Source organism: Paroedura picta, chromosome 3, assembly GCF_049243985.1.
Source record: "Paroedura picta isolate Pp20150507F chromosome 3, Ppicta_v3.0, whole genome shotgun sequence".
Taxonomy (NCBI): Eukaryota; Metazoa; Chordata; class Lepidosauria; order Squamata; family Gekkonidae; genus Paroedura; species Paroedura picta.
The window spans coordinates 12638203-12660590 of record NC_135371.1 but is presented as its reverse complement, the minus strand read 5'-3'; the positions used below and the strand labels follow the sequence as shown (position 1 = coordinate 12660590).

At 48.4% G+C, this 22388-nt stretch overlaps 1 protein-coding gene across 1 annotated transcript; it reads right to left on the bottom strand.

Annotated features, from left to right (window-relative positions):
* Positions 1-2164: 2164 nt before the first annotated feature.
* Positions 2165-21994, bottom strand: LOC143831547 (inactive serine/threonine-protein kinase TEX14-like). The gene is made up of 20 exons (XM_077324611.1): positions 21966-21994; positions 20482-20618; positions 20100-20214; positions 18973-19138; positions 18258-18382; positions 17421-17481; positions 17201-17331; positions 15396-15512; positions 15177-15300; positions 14907-15079; positions 14530-14675; positions 12458-12648; positions 10972-11089; positions 10266-10369; positions 8416-8553; positions 6836-7037; positions 4136-4215; positions 3978-4051; positions 3105-3176; positions 2165-2252 (listed from the first exon to the last, which is right to left on the bottom strand). The coding sequence occupies exons 2-20, from the start codon at positions 20612-20614 to the stop codon at positions 2225-2227; spliced, it is 2298 nt and encodes a 765-aa protein (XP_077180726.1). The 5' UTR covers positions 20615-20618; positions 21966-21994; the 3' UTR covers positions 2165-2224.
* Between the last annotated feature and the right edge of the window lie 394 nt (positions 21995-22388).

Here is a 22388-nt window from a genome sequence, read left to right as displayed (position 1 = left end):
GACTAACCTCTGCTTATGCATGATGTTGTTGCTGGCCTGCCCCCCTCCCCCTGTAAAAAAATGCTGATTTTTTTCAGTTTCCCTTTTTTGCTGAGGATGCCACCAGCGGCCATGTCAGCGTCCCAGCAGGGACAGAACACGCCCTGTTGTAGAAGTAACCCCCTGCGCCCCCCACCCCCCGCCGGCAGGGTTACAAAACATCTGCCCTCCCTTCCTGATCAGAAGTGTGCAGATGGGTGTATGAGCAGAGTGGATACTGGTCCTTCTGCATAGCTTCACATGCAACCATACACACAATTCCATACGGTCTCTCTCTCTCTCTCTCTCTCACACACACACACACACACAAAACAGATGGTAGATTGAAGTGGGTAGCCATGTTGGTCTGAAGCAGCACAACAAATCTAGAGTTCACTGGACTCTAAATTTACGCAACAGAAGGGACAGCTTCTTTTCTGCTGGTCTCTTTCCAGGGCCCATTCTGCACACAGAGGATAATGCACCTTCAATGTGCTCTGGCAGCTGGATTTTCCTGCGCAGAACAGGAAAATCTGCTTCTAAAGTGCATTGAAATTGCACTATCTATTGTGTGCAGAATAGGCCCAGGTGTCTGGGCCTTTGGTTCTGGAACTCAAAGTCCACCAAGCCCCATATGCCCAACAGAGAGGTGTTAACATATCAGAAAGAAGCCACATCAAATCAAATCAAATCAAATCAAATCAAATCAAAATCAAGCCTATCCGGCTGAATAGTGCTTTCCCCAGCCAGTGTTACTCCTCAGAGTTGGCCAGACATCATCATCTACCATGCATGACTCAACAAGGGCAGATAGCTGTAAAAAGGCCTCTTCACCCAGTGCAGACCAAACTGACTGGATTTGGGGTCCCCATTCTACGCCACACAATCACACGCGAGTTGTGGGTTCGCAGTTTCGGCTTGTGTGGTCCCAAATTAGCAACAGGATCGTGGCGTTGATTATGAATCAACACTGATGTTTTGATGCTAGATTTGTGAATGAAAAAAAGCTAAAATTCTTGTTAAATGAAGATCCGCATTTGCACAAACAAGAGCGAGGATAGTGATGTGAAGCAGGGGTAGACAAACTGCGGCCCTCCAGATGTCCATGGACTACAATTCCCATGAGCCCCTGCCAGCATTCGCTGGCAGGGGCTCCTGGGAATTGTAGTCCATGGACATCTGGAGGGCCGCAGTTTGACTACCCCTGATGTGAAGGGTGCATGTTTGTGTGTTGCTTCATTTCATATTTGGTTCTGGTGCCATCGTGTGCTTCCTGGAGCTATTGCACTCCTAGTACTTGCTCCGTTTTCCATTCGGCATCACGTAAGCCAAGAATTGTTTCTGGCAGTCCAGCTGGCTGAATAGCTCTTTTAATACGAAGCACTGAAACATTTCAAGCTTTCAGCTCTTTGGGTTGTATGTTGGTTTCTAAGAATAAGAAGGCTTCTACCTCAACCCTCCACCTCCCCTACCTGGAAAAGACAAAGGAGAAAATCCCCACTGACTTGAATGGTGCTGAATCAATTCAGGCATATCCAAATCGATTCAGACGAACCAGTACTATCCTGTGGGTGAACCGGATGAATCGAAAACGGTCCAAATCACCCTGTCCTTGCACGTGCCTAGTTGCAAGTATAAATTTGTGGCACGATTGGCAGATAAACAAAATGGCGACACAGAAGATAAGACAATAACATTGATTTTTTAATGTACGTGTACCTTTTATTATGAGGAGAAAGCAGTGTTGAGCTAGGAATGGATTCTACTAAATATCCCTTTTAGCCTAGGCTGGTTACAGCACCATGAAATAAACCTGATCCCCGGTCAGTGTTACTACAGTGGCCAAGGGACGCCTGGCCACCCTGCACCGAGAACTGTGTACGCTTTAGTAAACCTTTGCTCTGCAATCCTGGTCAACACAGATTATTTTTAAAAAACCACCAGATGTACAGATGGACCTTTCACTCAAGGGCAGAAATCTCTTAGCTGCTTTCCTGTAACAGCTTCACAGACTATGGATATTCCGTTCCTCCGGCTGTAGAACCGACAGGGAAAAAGAGACCGCCCTTTTATTCCAGAACAGGAGTTTTGATTTTTTTCAACCAGGTCTCCAGGCAAAAGAAAGTGGCAGCCATCTTGAACATGTTGCCTCTCGCTGGTCCGTAGCCATTCTTTATCCTACGACTGCCATCTTTCCTCCGGGACATCAGGCTGTTCGCTCCTTCCCGGTAACCCTGGGGAGGTGACAGGTGAGGATAGGGGAAGCAAGATCATCACTGTCTGATAAAAGTCTCACAATTAGTTTAACTTGCATAATTTAGACCAGGGGTAGTCAAACTGCGGCCCTCCAGATGTCCATGGACTACAATTCCCAGGAGCCTTTGCCAGCATTTGCTGGCGAATGCTGGCAAGGGCTCCTGGGAATTGTAGTCCATGGACATCTGGAGGGCCGCAGTTTGACTACCCCTGATTTAGACTATTTCTGCTTCTTCCGGAAGAAGTTCCTGACAGTCAAAGCGGTTCCTCAGAGGAACAGGCTCCCTCGGGAGGCGGTGAGTTCTCCTTCTTTGGATGTCTTTAAGCAGAGGCTGGATAGTCATCAGACAGAAATGCTAATTTTACGAACTTAGGCAGATTGTGAGTGGGTGGGCAGGAAGGGATGGGCCAGTGTTTGTCTCTTGTGGCCTTGCCTTGCATACCCGGGGAATTGCTAATTGCTGCTGTGGGACGGTAGGTGAATTCCCTCCAGGCTAGGCTGGCTTCTGGAGATTTTTGGTGGTGGGGATCATTTGGGCATGAAATTGGGGTCACTGGCAGTGTGTGTCCTGCATAGCGAAGGGGGCTGGACTAGATGGCCCTGTAGGTCCCTTCCAACTCTATGATTCTATACATGATGGGGGTGTATTGCTTGCATCGCAGCTGTGACCGCAGAGGCATACGTACCGGCGAGGGAGCTGTCGTGCACTCTGCCTTTTTTAAAAACAAAAGGTCCTCTTCCACACGTGTTCTGCAACACTGTCAAACAAGCTTCTCTCCAGCCCCCTATACATTAAGCACAATTTAAGCATCCCACCCGTACCCTCTACCTGATCTGGCTCACGGTGCGGGAATCGCCCGTTCCCTGGAGTTCATGGATTATCTCCTGCAGTAAGTCGAACCTGCGTGAGCATGAACAGAAGCGGTTCTAATATGCTTTGAGGTGGCATTTTCAGAATAGAACTGAAAACAACCACCCCAAGGCAGGTGCAGAATTCTTGTTGCAGATGCCCATGAAGTTATCATTAACTGATTCTGCGAAGGCTCAAGGGGGTGGGCTGGTTAGAGTGGAGGAGCGATAGGGTTGGGAGTGTCCTGCATAGTGCAGAGGGTTGGACTAGATGACCCAGGTAAAGGTATCCCCTGTGCAAGCACTGGGTCATGTCTGACCCTTGGGGTGACGCCCTCCAGCGTTTTCATGGCAGACTCAATACGGGGTGGTTTGCCAGTGCCTTCCCCAGTCATTACCGTTGACCCCCCAGCAAGCTGGGTACTCATTTTACCGACCTCGGAAGGATGGAAGGCCGAGTCAACCCTGAGCCAGTTGCTGGGATCGAACTCCCAGCCTCATGGGCAGGGCTTTCAGACTGCATGTCTGCTGCCTTACCACCCTGCGCCACAAGAGGCTCTGTAGATGACACAGGTGGTCCCTTCTAACTATGATTCTAACAAACAAGGATGAAGATGTTCTGCAGGGATCTCTCGGGACTGCTAATGTTTTGGATGGTCGTGTGGAAGTTGGGGGGGGAATATGCCTTGGCAGGAATCTTATAAGAGACAGGCGGATAAATGTCAGCCAAGGATTGTTTCAGGATGGGTAGCTGGGATTATAGACCGCTACAGAGCTCTCTCTCCCAGACGATATCATTTGACCCAGGAGGGAGTTTAGAGACACAAAGCTCATTCCGGAGTCTACCACGTACGTTTGCGAGCTAGAAGACGGCGCTTCCACTGTGCTCGTCCTGCTGGGGCAGATGCCTGAAGAGGCAGGATTTTGCTGTGGACAGGAAGAGGGGCAAGATTAGCATCACATGAAGGGAGGGCCGTGAAGGGAAGGGGCTCCTTCCTTACAATACATCACCTGTGTTTTCTTCTTGGCCGTGGCTGACAAATCAATGAGCGTTTGCAGAGAGTGATGTTGACTGTAGTGCTTGTGTTGTTCTACAGGTGGAGTAAGAGAGACACATAAACACACACACGCACGCACTTTAATGTGATCAGAAGCAGGGAAGCCTAGAAATCTGCACGCTCACGTCTGGGAAATAAATGACCGAGGACTGGGTCATTTATTCTTTCAATTGCAGGGGGCTTTTTGCACGGCTTCAAAATCGCACAATGGTTGCTAATTGGAAACGCTATTGATTTGCCTTAACGCACGACGTCGTAGACAATCTGCAACACTCCTGAAACCGATCAGCAAAAAGCGCTTCGTTGTAGCGCTTTCAGGGGAATCCCAAAAAGTGGATTCACCCTCCGGAAAGCGCTACACTCTTGCAAACAATCTGTAACACTAGCGATAAAGACCTGTGCGTTACCATTGTTGCGGTTTCTTCAAAGTCCCTCCTCCTGAGCCTGTCCTCCAAACTTCCGGCGAAGCGATCGCCATTTTTTTTTCTCCGAGCGAGCGGGGATAAACGCACCAGCGAGCCTCTTTCTATTAGAGGCTTCCCTGGCTTCAGTCCTTTACCTTTAGTCACTAAGCACAAACCACATAAAAGCCCGTTTGCTGAAATAAAGTCCCTTTATTTTTTACACATTAATTCAGCCGAAAATCGGGCCCGTGAGAGGGGGGGGGGGGGATTTTTTTTTTATCACTCGAGGCAGCGTGGCAACGATCATACGATCAAACGACAGCTCACATTAGGCAGCTGGATGGGTCTCTCCGTTGCAACGAATCTACCTAGATTCGTTGCTATGGGTCTGTTTTTTTTTTTTTTAAACCTTTCTTAAAGGGAAAGGGGCTGATTGGGAGCATGCTAACGGCTGCCCATTGGCTGCTTGACGGCCAGGGGCGGGACGAGCTTGGCAATAGCGCTTCCTTTCTAGCGATTTCTGCCGAGACCGGAAGCCTGTGGGAAACGCTAAAAAACGCAACTGATTCCACTACAAAGGCAGGTATGCATAACGACGAATTCCACTATTTTAAATGGCGATTTTTCATTCCGCAAACAATTTGCAACAAAGATCCCCGTGCGAAAAGGCCCCAGGTTTCGCCTTAAAACTACTTACCATTCCTATTTGACAGATGCACAGCTAAGGCTGAGAAACAGTGACTTTTTTCACAAGCTGGTGGGAAGAGTTAAAATCTGAACCTTCCCCTTCTGCATCTCAGTTCTCTAATGCTAGAAGGGATGAAAGAGGTCTCCATGGAGGGTCTACCCATAGCCACAGAAACTTGCCATTGACCCTTTAAGTTAGAGCCAGGAAGGGTCTTCCTTTGTTCTGGATTACACTGGACAGCGGCAGGAGCTGTGCTTGTATGTGAAAGCTCCTCTCCCCCTCCCCTCCAGTGGAAGCACCGTGTGTTCCATGGAAAACCTTAGTATCAGATCTGAACCATGGCTGATCAAAGAAAATCTTGAAAAATGTGATAATAATGTGATTTATTTTAAATTTCCACACACTGTCTTTCAAGTTGCCTTGAGCACACGCCAACATGAAAATCAGTCAGGCTATATGGGTTAGCTTAGTGGTCCCCAACCCCCGGTCCGGGGACCGGGACCGGTCCGTAGATCAGTCGGGACCGGGCCGCGGCTCCTCCTTGTCCTCCTCCCCGGCTACTGCCTTGGGGGCTGCCCTGCCACTCTGCTGCTGGCTCACCTTTGGTGCTCTCTGGCGGCGGCCATGGCTGGGGTTCCCCCTCGGCATGGCACTGCACAGCTGTGTCAGCAGCGCCCCCCAGTGGGTGGTGGGAAGTCAGGGGCGCCGCCGGGAAAGCAAGTGGAGCAGACGGCGGTGGCGTCCCTTGGCAAAAGACTACCCCTCCCCGGGCCTCAGTAAAATTGTCAAGCGTTGACCGGTTCACGGTGATAAAAAGGTTGGGGACCACTGGGTTAGCCCATCTGAGAGGTAAACAGTCCCCCCCCAATAATGTTTATTGGGATGATGGCAGGCGTCTTGGTGGTCCTGAGATGACACAACCCCCATCCCCATAAGGCACAGCACTCATCTGAACCTATTTACCGTGATCATCTTCTGAGGCCCTGTTCTGAGAGAGCCCTATGAGACCATCAGGCGAGTGGCAACTGGGGACAGGCCTTCTACGTGGTGGTGCTCCAACTCTAGAACTCTTTCCCCAGAAACAGACATTTGGTGTCCAGTTCTCTGTTATCTAAGTACCAGGGGAAGGCTTCTTCACCTTCTCAAGCTTTTGGGTGAATGCCACCATGGCTTCACTCCTGGGAGAGGTTCCCTCGTGGAATGATGCATTGTTGACTTTTTTTTATTAACTTATGAGCCGTGTTCGGCACACATTTGGTGGAAAGGCTGAGAAACGTACTTTATTCGTTATTCATTACACCGACTACCTTCCTTCCACAACACAGAGAGGATTTCCCAGGCTGCCCTTCCTAGCACTGACCAAACCAGGACCAGCTAGCTGGAGAAAGCTTGCTCAACCCTGGGCCTCCAGGTCTGTCACGGGGAAAGTTTAAAACACACAGATGGATAAATCTGGAGAGATTCACACAGACCCTTCCTTTCAACACCCACGACAAGGAAATGCCATCAAGGTTCCTGCCTGAGCCCACAGTCCCTTTTCATGGTAAAAAGGCTGACCTACCCGCTGCAGCCTGCAGGCCTCTGTTGCCATGACTGCCTCGGTGGCTCTTGCCTGGCTGGCTGACGATGGTCTCTAAAATGTGGATGCCGGATTCAAAACGCCGCTCTAGAGTTTCCAGGGAGGCCTGGGCCTTTGCCAAGAGGCAGGCTGAATCCTGCAGACTGTTCATATATGCGGCCTCCTGGCTGGCATCAGGCTCCACCTGGCAGAGGAAAGAGCACGGTGGGCAGATCAGGGAGGAAGATAAATGAGATTTCAGGGCAAAGGTAACTCTGGTCAAGACTAAGGCACTGTGTGTTTGTGTGCTACAAGGGCTGAGATAGTACACAGGTTAGTTTGGGGGCAAAAACAATGAACTAGCACAGCATCCAAGAGCTAAGAGAAGCCACAAGCATGGGTAACACTGCACTGGAAACAGGTTTTAACAGGGGAGGGGCAGCCTTGGGATGCTTTATAAAGCCCCTGACCATTAGAGCAGTTCCTCAGTGGAGCAGGCTTCCTCAGGAAGTGGTGGGTTCTCCTTCTTTGGAAGTTTTTAAGCAGAGGCTGGATCGCCATCTGACGGAGAGGCTGATTCTGTGAAATTAGGCAGATTGTGAGTGGGTGGGCAGAAGGGATTGTGCCTGAGCTTGGCTCTTGTGGCCCTTTCTTGCGTGCCCAGGGAAATGCCAATCTCCACTTTGGGCTGCATGAAAAAAGTGGACGATTCCAAAATTGTAACAAAGGAGAGACATAATCTATCCAGTGGCTTAATTAAGTATAAGAAAATAAAAAAATCTCTTATGTCATTTATTTAGACTTTGACTCTGCCAAAACGGCCTCTAGATTCATTTGTTTTCCGTTTTCAGTCCGGCTTTCGTCAGTGGCAATGAGTCCGTCCTTGTTAATATTTGAATATAATGAGGCAAATGCTCTTGTATAATGGAGAGTCAAAGCTTGACTCTCCATTATACAAGAGCATTTGCCTCATTATATTCAAACATTAACAAGGATGGACTCATTGCCACTGACGAAAGCCAATCTCCACTTTGGGGTCAGGAGGCAAATTTCCTCCAGGCCAGACTAGCCAAGGATTCTGGTTTGGGGATGGGAATCATCTGAAAATGGAATTAATTATGGCTGGGCAGGTAGTTGTGAATTTCCTGCATTCTGCAGAGGGTTAGACTAGATGACCCTGGAGGTCCCTTCCAACTCCATGATTCTCTGTATGGATCATGGTTGTGAGAGCGCAAGCTTACAGGTGCATTCTGGAGTGGCTGAAATATAGTGGGGCTAGGACCCTGGGGGAACGGCAAGAACACCAAGGTACTTGAATACTGCCTAATGGGGGCGGCTCAAGATTGCAAAGCTCAAGGGCCTAGGTCAGCACTAAGGGGCACAGTTGCCTACTGAGAGGGAGCCTTAGCAGTGGGATAGCATCAGGATTGCTGCCTGGAGTTTGGGGTGGGGGAGGGCTTGCCACGCATAGCAAATGGTTGAAAGAACAGGTCGTATCAGCTTGGGTTGTGTATTTCCTGTGCTTTGGACTCTAGACAATAATAATGCCAGAGGGACATGCGTGAGCCATAATAGGACCGTACCACATCTGCAGGCCCAGGACTCCTTCTGTCAGACTCATCGCTGCTGCTTTCTGGGTCTGACGGAGTGTCGCAATCTGATGTCTCATGCTGCTCCAGAGAGGATGTGCAGGGGACGCTGGCCTCCTGGTTATCTTCCTTCTGCAAGGAAGGAATGTTGGGCTTAAAAAGGAAAGTTCATTCTCTTCTGTCAATGGAGCATGCCCTGCTGTGGTTTGGCACTCCCGTTGGTTTCCTAAGAAGGGCTGTGCAAACGAATGTGGAGAGGGATACTTTCTCCTAGGAGGCACATACCCCACTCCCCATGTTACAGGACATGATGCAACAGAGGAAACACAAAACAGAAAGAAAAAAAAACATTAAACTGACCATACAACATCTATGAATACACTCTGTAAAATTAGAGACACAGGCAATACCTAACGGAAGACATCAGAGCTGTCCTCCCAACCTACCTATCCTGGAGGGAAAGAAATACCGGAAATTTAAATGTAAAAAATTTAGACAAGGATATCTGCAAGTGTGTGTGAGGGTTTTAAAAATGTTTATGTTCAGTGCTTTTCTCTGACGTACTGTATTATATTTTGCCTTTCTTCCGATGTTATCTTTGACGGCCGTGGACCGTATCATAAATGATAATGTGCAAATGTGGAGAGACTGGAAGTCGTGAAATTCACTCCCAACCTCTCCCACGGCATGACATCAAGGCCACTGGAATCCTGGGCGAGGCAGGAGACACTCCGCCCACTGAAGGAAATGAATGCCCACACAATCTGCCATTTCTTCCACCGTCAGTGGAGGAGTGCGTCCTAACGTGGGATGCTGAACAGCGCATGAATGGCCCTGCTCCATCACTCTGAACCTGGGTCTCTTGGAAGCGAGACTAAAGTGATGAAGATAAAGTGATGAAGGCATCACATCAAAATCACAAGATGTCATAGTCCCACTGTATACGGCACTAGTCAGACCACACCTGGAGTACTGTGTGCAGTTCTGGAGGCCTCACTTCAAGAAGGACGTAGATAAAATTGAAAGGGTACAGAGGAGAGCGACGAGGATGATCTGGGGCCAAGGAACCAAGCCCTATGAAGATAGGTTGAGGGACTTGGGAATGTTCAGCCTGGAGAAAAGGAGGTTGAGAGGGGACATGATAGCCCTCTTTAAGTATTTGAAAGGTTGTCACTTGGAGGAGGGCAGGATGCTGTTTCTGTTGGCTGCAGAGGAGAGGACACACAGTAATGGGTTTAAACTTCAAGTACAACGATATAGGCTAGATATCAGGAAAAAAAATTCACAGTCAGAGTAGCTCAGCAGTGGAATAGGCTGCCTAAGGAGGTGGTGAGCTCCCCCTCACTGGAAGTCTTCAAGCAAAGGTTGGATACACACTTTTCTTGGATGCTTTAGGATGCTTAGGGCTGATCCTGCGTTGAGCAGGGGGTTGGACTAGATGGCCTGTATGGCCCCTTTCAACTCTATGATTCTATAAGAACTGCCCTGTGCTTGTTGGAAGAGCAGGATATCAACACATGAAATAAAGGAAACCAAAGATTATCCTTCAGTATTCTGTCCTGCAGGGTTAAGTCAGCAGAGAGAAGAAAGCCATCCTCTCCAATGAGCTTCTGCAGCAAAAGTGAAGACTACAGATTCTTAGGTGCTGCCGCCGCAGACGGGACAGGCAAATTTGGAAGGTGGGTGGTTGGGTGGGGGAGCCTTTCACATGAGTGAGGCCTACACTTGACGTTCATCAACGGAACTCGTGGGAAGAGTGACTCAGACCAGGATAGACTCCGTGACGGAAGGAGAAAGAGACCAAATCCTTTTTGCTTCCAGCATCTGTGTGCGGAAAGCAATACCGTGGAGCCTTCTGTGACTGGAGCCCCGGCCGATGCCTTGCTCTCAGGCTGTGAGCTTCGTCCTGCTCTTCTGTCGCTGGATTCCACTTCGAGAACGGCTGGCTCTGGGAAGTGAGGCGACAGACAAGACAGGAGCATTGAAAGCCTGGATCCCAACCTCACATTTCCTTCTCCCGCAGGGCCCTACAGTATAGGGACCTTACACGGTCCCTTTGCACCCACCATTCGTCTTCCAGCTAGATGACGGCTTAAGGCTACTGGTCTTACACATTCTTCCCTCTTCAGATTACCATTCATCACAAGGCTTCTTGGGGCATAAAATACTTCTGCATTTTTTTATTCTAAATGCCCGTTCCGTTGGCCTTTGTTACCTTCGTTTCCTGCCTTGAATCCATCACGGAGTCCGAGGCACAGCGGGTTCCCCAGGAGGTCTCCCATTCAAGCGCTGAACACACACAAACCTGCTTAAGCTTTAGCAAAAATGCAGCCTTGGGTACCCGATGACCACTGGGATCACTCATATCTTGGTACTGTAATGCTAGACTGGGAGATTAGAGCTGTGGGAATTTGAACCAGGATCTCCAGCCCCCGACAATCCAAATCTCAGGTTTGGCCCTTTCTTGAACACAAGCCCTCCAAAACCTACCTCACCTTGAAATGACCCCTGAGTGCTGCCCCCACCTGTAGTGGGCGGCATCGAACTGACCTTCAGGAATGGCTGGGAAGGACGAGTCTCCACCTGTCTTCCTCTGTCCTGCCCATATACAGAACTTCTTAGGAGACGCTCCTGCTGATGAACACAGTGGGGGCTTCCCTCCAGCATCCTGTGGGAACACAAGCCAATTATATGCTGCAGATCCTGGAAGTTAGAAGTGAAAGAGAGCTAGAGCTGCTACCTGCGGCCAGCCCCCTCCCCCTTAGGGGAAGCTCGAGGCACTCCATCTAATGATTAATTTCAGCAGGTGAACCACACCAACACAGCTCACTCACTTTTCAAAAGAAGAAGCATTGAGTGCTCTTTAAGGGATTGGTGAAGTGGAGAAAGTCCCAACACCAATTCAGACTAAGGAAAAATAGGTGCTCACACAAATTGAGACACTTAAACATAAGAAGAGCCCTGCAGGACGCCCAGCAGGGCCCATTCCGCACACAATAGATAATGCACTTTCAATGCTCTTAAGAAGTAGATTTTGTTGTTCCACACAGGAAAATCCAGCTGCCAAAGCACATTGAAAGTGCATTATCTTATGTGTGCGGAATGGGCCCAAATCTCAATCTACTCCAATATCTTGTTTCCTACAGTGGTCAACCAGCTCCCTCTCAGGAAGCCCACAACCAGGGCAAGAAGACCGTAGCTGTGCCCTTATTGTCCCCCACCTAAGCATACAATGGTACACCGCTGTGAACATGGCCTGGAAATAAGGTCAAAATACCTAAGCCAGCAACTGATTGTTTTGTTCAACTCTCAGGGAGAAAGATGTCACTTTAGCTCCGTTAAGGAAAGACATATCCAAGCAGGGTCAAATACTCCCACTGAGTGTATTTCAACTCAGCAAGCCAAGCGTGACCCAAGTTCTTCTCAGGCTGGTCTCATGCAAGATTTGTCTTCTGCAAGACAAATCTCAAGCACCAGGCTGCCACAGGGCTTAGAAATTTCACAGTGTGGTTCCTAGGGTTTTTAGCAATGATTTTATTGTTGTGCCTCAGCAATCCTTCGTGGAATTACAAAGGGCTGGATCCAACCAGCTTTTCCACTGGTGCAAAAGGAGGGAAGAGGTGACCTCCGAAAGGGCTGTTTGGGATCAAGGAACCCACACAGACAAGAGCCATGTCAAATGAGACCTGGAATAAGGAAAAGAATAAGGAAAAGTTTTGCGTATGGTAGAGACTAAGAAAAAAAGAAGACGAAACCAACCCCCCCCCCCACCCCAAGCTGGCTGGATCCAACCCAAATTTTATTTGTTTTGCATCACAATCTTTAGTCGCGTGACATAAAAATAAATGGATTAGGCTTTGGAGGAGCAACGATTAGAAAGGACGATCACGAACAGGAAACCTGAAGAATGGAAAATCAGTCTGGGCCCTACGTGTTTAGGGTGGCTCCTACGGCCAAAGAAAGTTGGTCGAGGCTTGACTTGAAAATAATATCCGAGGACAGACCCAATAGCCCCGACTCCCACTGAGCATCTCACCTGTTGAGCTGTCCGCAAAACATAGCGGATGTCGAGGAAAGCCCCTGTCCGGTTCTGTTCCTTCAGGGCCAGGCCACCCTTGACCATCTCGTAAAAAGGCTCCGGGACTTGGCCGTCAGCCAACAGAGCTTGCCCTGCCTCCATCTTCTCTTTCACCACAAGGCCATCCAATCCATGCCAGGGGACCTCACCTGGAAAGCAGGTGCCAGACTCATGTGTTGGCGGGTTATGCAGGTACACAGCGAATCTATGGTTTATCCCAGCTTCCTCTCTCTTTTCTAAGCCTCTCTCTGGTCATTGCTCCCTGACATCAAGAGGGGCATCCTATTCAAATGCTCAAGAGATGGACACTCCGGCTGTTTGCGGAGTGAGAATGTGGCTCTCGCATGTGCGGATCTATTGGGAACTCAGTGGCAAGACTGGGTAGGGAAAGCCAGCAATAAGGAATAGCAAACCCCTCTCTCTCCAATAGTTGCACCTTCCACATTCAGATTTAACTGCAAGAGTAGGTGGGAAAAAGCCATCGGCCAATGTATGGAGTAGTAAATCTCTCTCCCAAATGGCTGCCTTAGGGGCAAAGGCCTTCCTTTCTGCTCCTAAGTGACAAGAGGGTAAGGGATGAAGGGCACTCCCAGGATTGCATCAAGCAATGTGCAAAGGGGGGGGGGAAAGAGAAAGTCAATTTAATGTAGTTCTACCCATGGAACGTAGACTCAATGACACACGCAGGGAAAGATCTTGTACAACGCCTCCCACACCTGTCCTTGTCTGCTCAGGAGGAGCCATGATTCAGGGGAAGAGCACCTGCTTGGCATGCTGAAGGTCCTCCTAAGTTCAAACCTCTGCATCTTCAATTAAAAGGATGAAGCAGAAGGTGACGTGGAAGACCCCTTCTGGAGACCCCAGAGAACCACAGCCTGTCTGAGCAGACAACACTGGCCGCGACAGACCAATGGCCTGATTCAGTATTAGGCAACTTGGTGTGTTCGTGGCTCATATACCCAGTGACCTTCACACGCGACATCTTGCAAAACGTTTCCTGCTCCCATTCTCGTACTGCCCAGGTACCCAATGAGACAGGCGTGCAAGACCTTGGGCAGCATCCCCCACTGACCACCACAGTCTTCAGCTGCTTTCACCCGGAACGCATTTGAGGGGCTGTCCTGTGATCCCCACCACTAAGCTTTCATCATGTCCCTTATCCTGACCCAGGGCACAGTGGAACTCTAGGAGAGTTACTCGCGAGCAGAGAAAATACAGTTTTCTCCCTCTCCCATATTGTGTAACAGGGAGCCATCTTGAAAACGAAGAAGGTGCTCGGTTCACTTCAACCGTTTATGCACTGGGAACTTGTCCCAGCTCCCATGCAGGAACACAAATTGGGGGTGGATAAGTTGCACAGGGCCAAATGACCCCCTGTGCGGGTGCAGGAAGTGGAGCAACCTGCCACGACTAAAACTCCAGCCTGCAGCCTGGCATGAAACCTCCAGTGCATAAACGGTCTTCCTGAAACTCAGGGACCGGTGTGATTTGGCACAAGCTGCTTTTTCTTGGCTTCCATTTACAGAAGAGCTCCAGTAGCCAACCCAGTGTATTTTTAATAATAATAATAATAATAATAATAATAATAATAATAATAATAATAATAATAATAATGCTTTTATCATTATAACCTGCCCTTCCCTGAACAGCACAGGATGACAACAAGTCATTAAAACAGTCCAATGCAATGTACACAGGTTAGAATAATCACATGTACATTAGATAATTTAGGTTTCAAAGGGTTTAAAAGCTGCTCGTCTACACTCTTGTCGCCTTTATTAGCAGCTCTTTGTAGCAGCGAATGAACCTAATTTTTTTTTAAGTATCTTATTTGAAGCAGCATCGATCCTAGCTAGTCCAACCCCAGCTACGTGTTTTCTCTCCTGTCACAAGATCTTGTTTCTTGCTCTCCGGCTCAATTCAAGGCCGCGGTAGCCCATGCAGCAGCAGGACTGCGCTAGGAACTCCTGGCAGAGGGCCCAGGGCCAGGACAGTCCTCCCATCCCACTGAACATTGTCCAGAACCTGACCTGTGAAGATCTCCTGGATAACAGTGCAGAAGCTGTAGAGGTCAGAGTTCACAGAGGCTGGGCGCTGTTTGATGACTTCCAAGGGCAGCCAATTGTAGAGAGGTGGGGGTGGTGGGATGGGCCAGTTTGTGCCGACTTCCTGCGTCCTGAAACGGAACTCATCCAAGTCAACCTTGGGGAGGAACCCTACTCCAGGGATCCTCAACCTGTGGTCCTCCAGATGTTCATGGACTACAATTCCCATGAGCCCCTGCCAGCATTCGCTGGCAGGGGCTCATGGGAATTGTAGTCCATGAACATCTGGAGGACCACAGGTTGAGGATCCCTGCCCTACTCCACCCCCGCCATCCTTGAGATCGCGCTCTCTTCAAACCAACCTCAGCTGCATGTGCTCCAGGTTGCTGAGCTTGGCCAGTCCAGGCCTCACCAGCTGCACCGCGTGGGAAGTGACGGCACGGTGGACGTAGCCGCGGGAGTGCAGAAACAAGAGAGCTTCGCAGATCTGCCGCAGCAGGCACAAAGTGGCGGAGGGGGCTGGAGAGCCGGCGTTCTACAGCAAAAGGCGGGGGGAAGAGAAGGTGAGCTTGCACAGCGAGGAAAGGTTGCCCCCCCCCTCCCCTCCCGTGATCCTGGCCTGCCTCATTTACCTCGCAGTGCAAGGCATAGTACAGGGAGCACATCTCGACTCTCTCGTACACCAGCTGGAGATCTTGCAAGTCCAGGGAGGGGCTCGCAGCCAATAGGAGCAGTAGGTGGGGGTGGTGCAGCTGGCTACAGGAAACAGGGAAGTCGCGCTAAGGAGCTGCTCTGGACACCCACATTACACGGATTGCCATGAGCCAACCGATTCGGCCCGCTGGCATTACCTGCAGTACTCCTGTTCTGCTAAGAGCAAGTCCACGGTGCCACCCGTTTTACTGCCACTGGAACGCAGTTCTGGCTTTAAGCTCCGCACGGTGACAAACTGCCCATCCCACAGCAAGCTGGAAGCAGGAATGAACTGCATCAGAACAGGGAGTGGGATTCCCAGGTGCCCGCTTCGCCATGATTGGAAATGTGGGGTTCTAAGCCTCACTGTATCTGTGTCAGCTACTGCAGTGGTCCCCAACCTTTTTATCACCGGGGACCACTCAACGCTTGACAATTTTACTGAGGCCCGGTGTGTGTGTGTGTGTGTGTGTGGGTAGTTTACTCCTCTACTCTCAACCACTGCCCTAACACTCTCTGATCGCTATGGTAATGTTTAAACATCCCTTCAAAATAAGATACAGACACGCCACAACAATGAACATAAGGAACATTTTATTTTCATGGAAGTTTTAACTCATGACAATGACAAATGAATGGGAACCCTGAGCTTGTTTCTCTGCAGTGAGATAGTCCCGTCTGGGAGGGATGGGAGACAATGACACCCGAAGTGTGTTGTAAAGGGCCGGGGGGTGGGGTGGGGGTGGAGAAGGCGTCCTTCGTGGCCCACCTCCAATTAGTTGATGGACCACATGTGGTCCGCAGCCCACAGGTTGGGGATCGCTAAGCTACTGGACTCTATTTTTGCATCTGTTTCAACTAACTTAAAGCCCGTCACTGTCCTTGCATATTCCAAACACCATCTTAGTTCGTTCGTTTTGCTGTTGTCAGTGCTTCAGAACAGACATTTGCGAGGTGCAGCATGACACGTGACCACTGCTGTGGGCCTTGCACCTTCTCAAGTGAGAGCCTGGGATTATTTCTGTCAGTGACAAGCTGTGAGAATGGAGTCAAGTGGGTAGCCGTGTCGGTCTGAAGCAGCGCAACAAAACAAAATCAGAGTCCAGTGGCACCTTTAAAACAACAAAGACTTATTCAAAGTGTGAGACTTAGTCTGAAGAAGAGTGCTTGCACTCGAAAGCTCACGCCTTGAATAAATCTTTGTTGGTCTTAAAGGTGCCACCGGACTCTGATTTTGTTTTGTTAAAGTGTCTAAGGATAGAATCATAGAGTTGGAAGGGGCCATACAGGCCGTCTGTTGTGGGGAGAGGAATGGGAAGGCGACTGTAAGCCGCTTTGAGCCTCCTTCGGGTAGGGAAAAGTGGCATATAAGAATCAACTCTTCTTCTTCTTCTTCTTCTTCTAGTCCAACCCCCTGCTCAACGCAGGATCAGCCCAAAGCATCCTAAAGCATCCAAGAAAAGTGTGCATCCAACCTTTGCTTGAAGACTGCCAATGGGGGGGAGCTCACCACCTCCTTAGGCAGCCTATTCCACTGCTGAACTACTCTGACTGTGAAAAATTTTTTCCTGATATTTATATTTATTTATTTATTTATTTATATTTGTTTTATACCGCCCTTCCCTACGGCTCTGAGCGGTTTACATAAAACATTTTTTATCTAGCCTATATCGTTGTACTTATAGTTTAAACCCATTACTGCGTAATTCAAGTGGGTAGCACAACAAAACTTGAGTCCAGTAGCAATTTTAAGACCAACAAAGATTTACTCAAGGCGTGAGCTTTCGAGTGCAAGCACTCGAGGAAGTCTGAGGAAGAGTGCTTGCACTCGAAAGCTCACGCCTTGAATAAATCTTTGTTCGTCTTAAAGGTGCCACTGGACTCTGATTTTGTTTAGTTAAGCTGTGAATAGGAACGGGTCACCCGCGGAACTACGCAACCCCGACTGCTCGTCCGCTCTTACTTCTTCATGAGGGTGTACGGTCCATTTGGGTAACTCCAGCCCGGTTCTCCGCTGCTTCTCATGAGCTCGCTGCTGTCTGCAATGAACGTGACGGCAGCTGTCACAGCCTGCTGGTGCTTGCTTAGGCAGGGCTGAAAAGGAAGGGGTGAGTTAGGAGCGCAGGGAACATGATGTACCCCAGCCACCCGGAATCTCTATCTTTTTAGAAAAGCTCTTTTACTGGTCCGTATCCAACTGCTGGATTTCTTGTGCTTCCCAGCATTCTGGGGCTGTCCAGAGACCTGCAACGAAAGAAAAATAAGATGCATTATTTTTTTTGCTGTTGCTTAAAAGGAAGAAAGGGGACCTGTAAACTGTGTTCCCTGCAGCCTGGTCACAATATGAACGAAATCCATGCTCTACTTCAGCAAAAGCATCCACAAGAAAATGACCCAGGGGATTTCATCTCCTGCAGTGAACCGTTTTGATAGTCCCTCTGCTCTTATGAACATAGAATCATAGAGTTGGAAGGGGCATCCTGGGTCATCTAGTCCAGGGGTAGTCAACCTGTGGTCCTCCAGATGTTCATGGACTACAGTTCCCATGAGCCCCTGCCAGCAAATGCAACCCCCTGCACTATGCAGGACACTCACGTCCCAATCGCTCATCCACTCTAACCTGCTACCCCCTTAAGCCTTCACAGAATCAGCCTCTCTGTCAGATGACTATCCAGCCTCTGTTTAAAAATTTCCAAAGATGGAGAACCCACTACCTCCCGAGGAAGCCTGATCCACTGAGAAACCTCTCTGTCAGGAACTTCTGGATGTTTAGACAAAATTTCCTTTGCATTAATTTCATCCCATTGGATCTGGTCTGTCCCTCTGGGGCAAGAGAGAACAACTCTGCTCCATCAGGTTCAGATAAAATTATATTTACTGGAGAGTACCACACAAAGGACAGATATGATCTCCAGCGTTGTGGGTGTCAAGCAGGCATTCTGAAAAGTGGCCTTTTGAATCAAGTTGGAATAATAAATTACTTACCTCCCCCACCTCAACATAAAGTCGGGACATCTTACCAGAAAGAGGATATAAAAGAAGGACGTAGGATCCACTGAGACACTCCTGAAACTCTTGAGTAGAACGGCTGATGGTGCACTAGCATAACCATATGGCTATAGCACTGGTGTAGGAAGTCCATAACCTATAAACAATAGGTTAAAAGGCTGTTTCCGCAGGGCGACTATACGCTGTGCAGCTCACACAGCCAACAGACCATCCAGAAAGAAGTTTATCCCTAGTCTTCCTTGTCCCAGCTTCCACTTCCCAATCATCCATTCCCAATTCCACTTTAAGAAAACCAAGAACTGCTCATTCACTGTAACATTATGACAACCTGTTGCCATGATTTACCAGTTCCCAGATTTCGTTCAACAGAAAAACTATCAAGCCCTTTTTGCTGTGGAGTAATAAGAGGGAAAGTGCAGACTGAACATTTCCACTGATAACTCTGCAGGGAAAAGGGCCAAAAGACTTAGTTGAAAAAAACAACAACACAGAGAGTTGGAAACCAGCAGATTGAGGCAATGGGTTGTTATAATGCTATACTGATCTAACGGTTCCTACTTGAACAAAAAGTAAGACTGATAAAAATATCTCTACAGGAGGAAATCATGATCATGCCTCCAAACAGCGCTGCAGTAAGGAACCTAAGACAAAACAAAACATCTGTGGGCAAACCAGGCCTAACTAGGCAGGGCTAAATTGATCCACAGATCACAATGAAGTTGTTACCTCAGTGTTCTGTTCACTCCCAGCTTGCTCAGCCCAATCTTTAGGGGTCTGGCCCCTTTCATCATGGAATCTTAAATCACCTCCAGCTTGCAGAATGTTTTCAAGAAGTCTTTGGTGGCCAGAGAAGGCAGCTGCATGGACTGGGGTGCTACCATCATAACAACGGCTTTAGGGGGGGAAAAAGAAAGAAGTGTCACAATGCAAATGATGGAGGCCATCTGATGTTCAGAGAGATCTAATTTGGGGGATTCAAAGGATTAGTTCAGTGCCCGTGCCCAGCTGGCTGAGCCCACTGTGGGCTACATGACCTGTTTAAATGGCTTCTTGTGTTTTAAGCCCTTGTGCTGCCACATCTAACCAGGAAGGCAGGAAGCAGCTTTTTTGATGAACCCAGTAACACCCTTTATGTTCACAGATAAAACCATTTGGCTTGGACATGTTCAGTGATTCAGAGGTTAAGAATAATACATCCGAGTCTTTAAGGGATATAAGGTTTGACCTGATAGATATTGATGTGAAACTCCTATTGCTCAGGGCATGTAGAGGCATTTGCTTTTTGGGGAGATGATGCAATCCTTTCTTGCTAACATCGCAAACATCGTCTCTCAAAGCCCTGCAACAGGAGTTTCCATTTCTGAGAATACAACAGGACGTATGCTACAAAATGTTACTGCTTTAGTTAAATAAAGCCATTTAAATGACTATTGTTAGTGATTATTTGTCTCTTTCCAGGAAAGTTGTCCAAATATGAATGAATTCAGGTGTGTAGCTGTGCTGAGAACCTAGAAAGGTTGAGAAAACTACAATTTTGTGCGATATAAATGTATTTCATTTGACTTTTATTTGTGGAGCTCCAATATATAAAAACAGCACAGAGTGACACTTTTTCTGAGCAAGACCTGCAATTGGCCCTAAGTGGGGGATATTCCACCAATAGGAAAAATGCAGTCCGGTATTGTCAGCAGTTGCTGTGCAGATCCCTTAAACCGCAGGGCATGCTGGCTAACTGGTGAGCCATCCTTGATCAGGAGTTCCCGTTTATGTGGGTGGCCCTGCTGGGTCAGACCAATTGTGAAAGAAATGGAATCAGACTCTAAGCCAAAATCTAGGAAGTCTTTGGCACTTACTGGTTGGGATTAGCACTGAAGCGCAAGAAGAGCTCGACCACAGACGCATGTCCCAGCAACGCTGCAAGATACAGACCTGTTTGACCGGCTGAATTGTGGCAGTCCACGTCCATACCTGAGGAAGGAAGCATGCACACTGCCCATCAGCAACAGCACACATTTCTGCAAAAAGTGTGCTAAGTGAAGACCACATGTGCTAGAATGTGCTGCTTTAGTGTCAGCAAAAACTAAACTTTTTGCCCCACTTCAGAAAATAAACATACTGAAACAAAGCACAGTGTTGTACCTGCTTTCTTCTCACAACCAAGCATCGGAAGTCCTCACAATTTGTCAGAAAGGTCACCTGTGCTAAAATGCAAAAGCTGGAACACTTCGACTTTACCTCTCTTCAGCAGTGTCTTGGCTTCTTTAATGTTGCCCTCTGCTGTGATTCTCAATAACTGTCCTTCTAGAGTTTCAGAAAAGTAGCCTAGGCTTACAGGGCAGCTTGGCGGGAGAACTGGGGCCTTGGCCATTGCTCTAGAGAGAGGAAAGAGTGCAAAGGGAGGGAGAAGAAGAGAGGTTGAAATTTAAAAGGTCTGTGCAGTCTGGTAAGGCAAAATTAAATAGGAGTCCAGTAGCATCTTAAAGACTAACAACAATTTACTCCAGCACCAGCTGTCATTAAGCAGCTCGCATCATTCTCTGTTCTTCTATTTTGTCTTCACAGCAACCTTGCGAGGTGGGTAGAACTGACAACGTGTGACGGGCCCATACTCACCCAGCAAGTTTCCATGCCAAAGTGGAGATTCAAACCTGCATTTCCCAGATCTTAGTCTGTCCCTTCAACCACTACACTGTGCTGCTGTGGTCCCCGTCCTGGATGAAGTTGCTTCATCACATGTATTACACCCCATGTGTGTGACCTGAGCTTGGCTCCAGAAAGCAAATGCTGGAATAAATATTGCCCCTCTCCAAGGTGCCCCTAGACTCCTGTCTGATTTCTTGAGCTCAACAACTGTTGAGCTGAACTCTATGCTATTTAAAAAGGAGGCATGAATGCGGACGACCTTTTCTAAACAGCATTTGCAGTTGAAAGGCTTTTTGTCATAAATGCATCAAATTTCCAAATGTCACTGTTCTTAGCTGTGAACTTGAAGTCTGGCTCAGTGCATATCGATGGCTGCTATTCTGACTATCGTTGTCCAACAGCATGCCTCTCCCTGCCCATATTGGGAGCTTAATATATATGCAGTCATCTTCTAAGGCAGGGGTAGTCAAACTGCGGCCCTCCAGATGTCCATGGACTACAATTCCCAGGAGCCCCTGCCAGCATTCGCTGGCAGGGGCTCCTGGGAATTGTAGTCCATGGACATCTGGAGGGCTGCAGTTTGACTACCCCTGTCCCAATTGTGTTAGAAAAGCACTCTGTGTTATGTTAAGGTTTAATCTTGCATTCATTTCCCCCTGGGCTAATTCTAGAGCCTCCAACAATGGGTAAAAGACTGAGCCCAGGTGTAAATGAGTAGCTTGGAGCTTGCAAAATAAGAACTTTTTCAATGTGAAAAACAACAATAAATTAGACCCGATAAGCTTGCTGCATCCGTTACTACCTGCACAAGAATAGAACCCACTCCAAGCTGGGAGGTAAGCAACGGATCCCCTTCTGGCTGAAATGCTAGCAGCCCAAAGGGACTATGCTCTGAAGCTTGCAACTACAAGACGAAAAAAGGAGAGGAATAACATTGCCCGAGCAAAACGTTCCCGCTCTTTCTCTGCTTTCAGACAAGCCACGCCCATTCCCTTCTCTCTCTCTCCATTCAAGAAATCTCCATCGCGCTGGAGAAAAAGCAGCGACCGTTACTGCGCAAGCGCAACAAAACGCACTCGCAACAAACCGATTCCGCCTCCAGCAGTGGTTTGTAAACCTCCACGCGGTGGCGTTTGTCGTTTTTTGTTTTTTTTTAATAAACTGTACCTGTGATTGGCTGGCAAAGACGCACGGGGCGGTGCTTCAATTGCGGTGGCGCCAGGATAGAAGGGAGCGCATGCGAGGCAAAAAAAAAAGGGGGCCGGCCCGGGTGCTTGAGCAGATGAGAGTTCTGATTGGCTCGTCTGGCAATGATAGGCGTCTTGATTGGCCCCTCAGATAAAAGCGCGCTCGTTAAATGGGGCTACGTTTGTTGACTGCTCTGCGTTGGGGGGATGTTGAAAAAAAATGCCTGGGCCGCTTCACACTGTGTATAAGTTAAATTTTTATTTTTTTTAAAAAAAAGGTCAGAAGGCAAGCACCAACCTGTTGTGCTTGTT